General features: G+C 42.9%; 1 protein-coding gene across 1 annotated transcript; it reads left to right on the forward strand.

Annotated features, from left to right (window-relative positions):
• The first annotated feature begins 681 nt into the window (after positions 1-681).
• On the forward strand, positions 682-4,485 carry LOC109908631 (endothelin-2-like). The gene is made up of 4 exons (XM_020507291.2): positions 682-898; positions 1,908-2,184; positions 2,816-2,920; positions 3,036-4,485. The coding sequence occupies exons 1-4, from the start codon at positions 841-843 to the stop codon at positions 3,127-3,129; spliced, it is 534 nt and encodes a 177-aa protein (XP_020362880.1). The 5' UTR covers positions 682-840; the 3' UTR covers positions 3,130-4,485.
• Positions 4,486-7,432: the final 2,947 nt, after the last annotated feature.

Here is a 7,432-nt window from a genome sequence, read left to right on the forward strand (position 1 = left end):
TTGCCCATGCAAACTGGAAGAAGGGTGTGTGTACGTCTGTGTGTGGGTACGTGTGTGTGTGTGTGTGCATGTGTGTGTGGTGTGTGTGTGTGTGTGTGACTGTGTGTCTGTGTTAATGTGTGTGTCCCCTGGGGGTCATGCGGCGTGTTCTACAGTATCTCTGTATCAGGGGTCATGTCACACGTGTGTCAAAGTGACGATACTGAGATAGCGTGGGTAACAGTGGGGTCGTCCCAGATGAACATCACCAGCCCTGAGGCCCTGTAGTGGCAGCATGCAAAACAACAGTCCCCATCATCAGACACTATCTTTACAGCCTTTCCTTTTATTGATGACACCAGGTCTTCCCTCCGCCTACAGGCTTCCCTCTCCTGCCTGCCTTACGTCTCGGGAAACACCAAAGCATTCCCAGATTCCAAGCCTCTTCTCTGGTGGTTTCCTGTTTCTGTCCGTGACAATGACCTGCATACACCATAAGGGTCACAACAACTACCCAATAGCAGTTTGTTCCTCTCCCCTCTCTTTTCCTGTTGATCTGGAATGTGTAGAGAGTGAGAGGGAGGCAGGCAGCTGCTGAACGGTGAGCATTGTGTAAGAACATGGATAGTAGGTGTGGCTAGGTAGGTGACATCACAGAATAGGGGTATAAGTCATGGTGCTGGAGAACACTACAGCACCAAGCACCTGTTGCCTCTCTCTCTCTCTCTCTCTCTCTCTAGCTGCATCACTCGGGACTGTAAAGCTGTAGCTACTATTACTGTGTGTGTACTCTACTGTCCTGTGGACTCTTGGATATTATTGCAGACTACGTCTTCAGAGATACTCGACCAGAGAATAACTATGGCTCTATCACTGACCTCTCTCACCATCATAACACTCTGTGTGCTCCTGCAGGAGGGTAAGTTCTCATCCTTTACACTGACTTTTCATTCAACATATACTTTGTTTAGAGCGTATTCTAAGGTGTATGGGTGGGTGATACATGACAATGCAGAATTTGTATTCTTTAGTCGTAAAGATGACTGACAGTGAGTGTGCATAAGTTTCATTATGCAAGTGCTCCATTTTATTTTCACGAGGTTGTTAAATTGAATATGAGGGGTCATAGTTCAGTTGAGATGTAGAATTGGAGCTCAGGGTTGGTTGAGGTGGTGGGGATCGATCCAGAATAACATGATAAAACCTACAATGATGAAAGATGGAGAAACACCTTAAAAAAATAAGACATTTTTCACCATGTCAGCTCGAGTATTCGAACCAGGGACCATTCAGCTACTGGCTCCGCGCTCTAACCTCTAGGACACCTGCCGCCCTGATGCTAAAACTCCTGCTGCAGCATGCATGTTTGGTTTTCTCATTACTTAGTTTCACTCTCTGAATGATAGCTCAGTTAATCACAGCTCTGGCAGGTTTACTAATGGGTGGGTGGCTAATGACCATGTTGTGAAGTTACTGCATGACACATGCTGCCTGATGCCAGACTCTTTGACCTACTCCCACTGTTCGCCCTACAGAGATATAATACAATGAGAGATCCTGCTAGGTCATACATGCAATCACACTCTCTCTGATAAGATGCAGATTATATAGGCACGGTTCAACTCCTATCACTGCATTTGACTTTAAATAACCGCAGTTGGCAACAAACACAGTCTTTGTTTGACTTAGATAACATTTCATAACAGAGTTATGAATCAATGTTCAAATGTGTTGAATAAGACCTGATACATAGGGGAATGGGATGGCAGGTAGCCCACATGTACTTCTCTGTATCAGTGAAAAGGACTTTTGATTAGGATGTGGTGATGTATATTTGCTCGTTGCTGATTGTCAAATTGCACAGTCATCCAGTGATTTTGCTGAGTTATAACCAGGCTCTTAACCAATGATCCTTTCTGTCTCTATAGGTTTTGGGCTCCCTGTATCCAGCCAGACTGAGCTCCCTGCCCAGTCCCCGTCCCAGAACAGCCCACACCACACCAGGGTTAAACGATGCTCCTGCAGTAACTGGCTGGACAACGAATGCATCTACTTCTGTCACCTGGACATCATTTGGGTCAACACTCCCAATAAGGTCATCCCCTACGGTCTTGGCAGTCCCCTATCCCGACGTCGCCGCTCCACCGGGCGATGTGAATGTGCCCACCCAGCCGACAAGACCTGCTCCGGATTCTGCCACAACAGGTGAGCTCACCTTCACGAGACAAGGAACTTCTACCCTCCGTCCCCTCCCTACCTCCCTGCTAGATACCAGATTGTATCAAGCCAGTGACTATCTGTGGCAGTCAGTCGTCTGTGACCAGCCTGTATCAGGTTGTATCAGGGCTGCTTGTCGAGGAGATGCAGGGAGGAGGCGTATTGTTTTTATGGCTTAGATGTGTAACTAGTGATGGGGGAGGAGAGAGGAGGGGGAGGGAGGATGGATGGATGGGGGAATAGCCTGCATGTTCTGGAGGCTTAGAGCCCCCTTACAGACAGATCCATTAGTCATGACACTATTCTTGGAATGTTTTACCAGCGGGAATGTCTGCTGTATTAATACAGTTATTGCTGTTATGACATACCAAGGTTGAGGATTAGTCTGTGTGTCTCAACAAGGTTTTATCCTGCTCTGTGAAAAGTCACTGAGAACAGGCTGTAGGGCATGCAGTACAGACATTACTGGGTTGAAATCCCTAGTCAACCGTCTCTCACTGCTAGCATTGTAGAATCATGTAGTAATGTAGAATCCAGCCTCATGGCCCTTTAGGAGTAGTCAAGATAATGTGTTCTTGGTTTGCTCTCATTTTGACATGGTTGTTCTTTCTGTTTGCAGCTCAGAGAACCCCAGATTCGTAGTGGTAAGCCCCTCAGACCAGACCCTGGAACAGGCTGTTAGCAGTCCAGACACAACCAGCAGCGACCTACTGACCTCTCTCAGGTAAGAGAAAAACAGGATATCATTAAGGACCAGACATTTTCCCAGGCCTAGATTCATCTTATTCCTGTCCCCATTGAGGATGTTAACCTGATGTTTCTCTCTTTGTTCTTTAAAGAAACACGGTCCGATCCAACATGGCTGCCATAGAGCAGGCTGCTCCCTCCAGGAAGAAGAACGCGTCCAGAGCCAACAGACTGAACATCGGGTAGATGAGGAGGAGGGAGGAAGAGGAGCTGAAAGAGGAGCTTTAAGAGCTCCAGAGCATCCGAACAAAGACCCCCTGGAGGAAACTAGGGAGTCCTTCCCGGGGAAGACATAGAAGAGAGGTCCTAAGAGAGACCCTGAGAAGAGGGCAAATATGGAACACTGGCTGCCCACTGTTGTATAACACCTAGTAGACTGGATATGGACATTATCTGGATATTAGTCTTGGACTAATCTGGCAAAGAGTCTGATTCGGAAGACTAGGGAGGATCAAGTGTGTCCTCTGTGAACTGTGACAGTCTGGACTAGGATGGTTGCTGACTGTGTGCTGGTCATGGGTTGTCATCATGTCCCAAACATAAATACACTTTCTGTGTCTGAGCACCTGAAATGGGTGGATGCAAGACAAGGCATTCTGGAGTGATGTTAGTCTATGTTTACTTTACAGGCTTACTTCATTAGTGCCTTGAAAATATTGACCACTATTGTCATTTGGATTTGGATCCTTTACCTGTCACATGACATCTACTATATCATAGAATAAAACATAAAAAAGGATTGTTCCTCTGTATCAGAGATGTAATTGCCAGTTTATAGTGATTGCCATGCATGCATTTAAACTACTTGAAATACTTTTGGCACATGAAGGACATTACTTTAAGGGACAGGGAATTACTACACACACACACCTTCCGGTAGCAGCAGATAAAAGCAGGTCTATTGTGATGGCGGAAGTATTTATTGCAGAGCCCCTGTTAAATGTTTTGATTGTAGACAGAGCCAAGGCAGCAGACTTCAATGGGTCTGCTCCTTGCCAAATATGCAGTGACTGTTTTTCTGCTTTCAACAAATATCCATTAATGTCCATGTTATTACACATTGGGAAATTAGGACACTGCACTTCTGTTCTAATGCCTTCAAGGGAATGTGTTTTTATGTCCAGTAGACTTTAGATGGGTTAGGCTGACCACAAGGCATTTACTGGAAACGCTACATCGCTACAGTCTTCCACTGAGGTTCAAGTCCCATGTCACAATGCTGTATATTTGTGATATGATTATTTATTTATTTGTTTGTGTTTTGTTGAAGAATTTGTGTATCAAAATGCTGGACTGCGCTTTTGTTTGACATACTGTTGCTATCCCTAGAAGGACAATTCACCCACAATCGTCTATTTAGTAGTCAAATACGCTATAGGAGGTTGAAAGAAATGTTTACTTACGAATTGTTCTATTCCAAGCTATTCATATGATCTATTATCAGCAATTATTTATTTAACTTATTTTTTGGCATATACTTATATATTTGTGTTGTGTGAGTTTATCACTTTTAATGTGTGATGAAATAAATACTCAAATGAATGCTCTTGCTTTGTTTGATTATTTACTAACAATGATAATTGATTCTTGTTTAGTACAGTAACAAATAACTGAGTGAAAGCTAAATTCAAAGCTTTCTTCACACAAATCTCAGATATCATGAACAGTCAACGTCATATTTTTCATGAACTTGGAGGATATTTGGATGAAACCAGATCAAAGTACGATGACCAAAGAATGAAAAATGACTGTTGCTTGATCATTAAGTTTGATCCTAAAGTTACTGGTCGCCTCCCCCATGTCAAAGACTTGGTTCAGGAGGTGGGATTATCAAGGGGATAGGGTGACATCACCCTAACTCGCATTTTAAAACACCAATGGTAACATTATATTTTTGTACCTAACTTAAATAAGTACTGCCTTGTAACAAATATCGGAGAAGGCATGTTTGCAGAGGGACGTGGTTTATATAGCTAGATAGCTACTCTACTGGTGCCAAAATCTGACTGTAGGGTGTCAGCAAATATAATCAAAAGTTTACACTACTCATCTATAGCAGTGGTCCCCAAAAGTGTATAGTCCTGTACCCCTTCAAATATTCAACCTCCAGCTGTGTACCCCCTCTAGCACCAGGGTCAGCGCACTCTCAAATGTTGTTGTTTGCCATCATTGAAAGCCTGCCACAGACACACTATACAATACATTTATTAAACATAAGAATGAGTGTCACGCCCTGACCTTAGAGCTTTTTATGTCTCTATTTTGGTTTGGTCAGGGTGTGATTTGGGTGGGCATTCTATGTTATTTTTTCAATGTTTTTGTATTTCTTTGTTTTGGCCGGGTATGGTTCTCAATCAGGGACAGCTGTCTATCGTTGTCTCTGATTGGGAACCATACTTAGGTAGCTTTTTCCCGCATGGTTTTTGTGGGTAGTTAATTTCTGTTTAGTGTTTTGCACCTTACAGGACTGTTTCGGTTATTCTCGTTGTTATTTTTGTGTTAGTGTTCAGTGTCAATAAAAAGCATGAACACTTACAACGCTGCGCTTTGGTCCGATGATGATGATCCTCTTCTTCAGACGACGAATACCGTTACAATGAGTGAGTATTTTTGTCACAACCCGGCTCATGGGAAGTGACAGAGAGCTCTTATAGGACCAGGGCACAAATAATAATAATCAATATTTTTGCTCTTTACTTAGCCATCTTACATATAAAACCTTATTTGTTCATCAGAAATGGTGAATAACTCACCACAGGTTAATGAGGAGGGTGTGCTTTAAAGGATGCACGTAACTCTGCAATGTTGGAGAGATTCTCAGTCTTAAATCATTTTCCACACAGTCTGTGCCTGTATTTAGGTTTCATGCGAGTGAGGGCCGAGAATCCATTCTCACATAGGTACGTGGTTGCAAAGGGCATCAGTGTCTTAACAGCACGATTTGCCAAGGCAAGAAACTCTGAGCGCAGCCCTATCTAGAAATCTGGCAGTGGCTTCTGATTAAATTAAATTTTCACAGAACCGCTTGTTGGAATTTCGATGAGGCTCTCTTGTTCAGGTATCGGTAAGTGGACTGGAGGCAGGGCATGAAAGGATTTTTTTATTTTTTTATTTTTTTTATTTAACCTTTATTTAACCAGGTAAGCTAGCTGAGAACAAGTTCTCATTTACAACTGCGACCTGGCCAAGATAAAGCAACGCAGTGCGACAGAAACAACAACAGAGTTACACATGGAATAAACAAGTGTACAGTCAATAACACAATAGAAAAAAATTATGTCTATATACAGTGTGTGCAAATAGCATGAGGAGGTAAGGCAATAAACAGGCCATAGTAGCAAAGTAATTACAATTTAGCAGATTAACACTGGAGTGATAGATGAGCAGATGATGATCGTGGCAGGGTAGCCTAGTGGTTAGAGCGTTGGACTAATAACCAGAAGGTTGCAAGTTCAAACCCCCGAGCTCACAAGGTACAAATCTGTTGTTCTGCCCCTGAACAGGCAGTTAACCCACTGTTCCTAGGCTGTCATTAAAAATAAGAATTTATTCTTAACTGACTTGCCTAGTTAGATAAAGGTTACATTTAAAAAAAAAATGCTGTGTAAGTAGTGATACTGGTGTGCAAATCCAGTTGTTTGTGTTGTCCATTTCGGGAAATTACCTGCGTAATAGAGCACCCAACTCACTCAGGTGCTTCGCTATATCACATTTGACATTGTCCGTAAACTTGAGTTAATTTGCACACAAAAAAAATCATACAATGATGGAAAGACCTGTGTGTTGTCCTTGTTAATGCAGACAGAAAAGAGCTCCAACTTCTTAATAATAGCCTCAATTTTGTCCCGCACATTGAATATAGTTGCGGAGAGTTCCTGTAATCCTACATTCAGATCATTCAGGCAAGGAAAAACATCCAGAGCGGCCAGTCATGTGAGAGACTCGTCATCATGCACGCGGTCAGACAAGTGAAAATTATGGTCAGTTAAGGAAACTTTAAGCTTGTCTCTCGATTAAAAAGACATGTCAATACTTTGCCCCTTGTTAACCAGCACTTCTGTATGTTGTAAAAGCGTTACATGGTTGCTGCCCATATCATTGCATAGTGCAGAAAATCCACAAGAGTTCAGGGGTCTTGCTATATCAAAGTTAACCATTTTCACTGTAGTGTCCAAAACGTCTTTCAAGCTGTCAGACATTCCCTTGGCAGCAAGAGCCTCTCGGTAGATGCTGCAGTGTACCCAAGTGGCATCGGGAGCAACTGCTTGCACCCGCGTTACCACTCCACTATGTCTCCCTGTCATGGCTTTTGCACCATCAGTACAGATACCAACACATCTTGACCACCAAAGTCCATTTGATGTCACAAAGCTGCCCAGTACTTTAAAAATATCCTCTCCTGTTAATTATTTGACTAGGCTACCTGTATTTGACATTGTGTTGTTATTTTTCTGAACACTAAATGGTTTAATTGTATTTTTGGCAGTGA

Source organism: Oncorhynchus kisutch, linkage group LG17 (assembly GCF_002021735.2).
Source record: "Oncorhynchus kisutch isolate 150728-3 linkage group LG17, Okis_V2, whole genome shotgun sequence".
Classification (NCBI taxonomy): domain Eukaryota; kingdom Metazoa; phylum Chordata; class Actinopteri; order Salmoniformes; family Salmonidae; genus Oncorhynchus; species Oncorhynchus kisutch.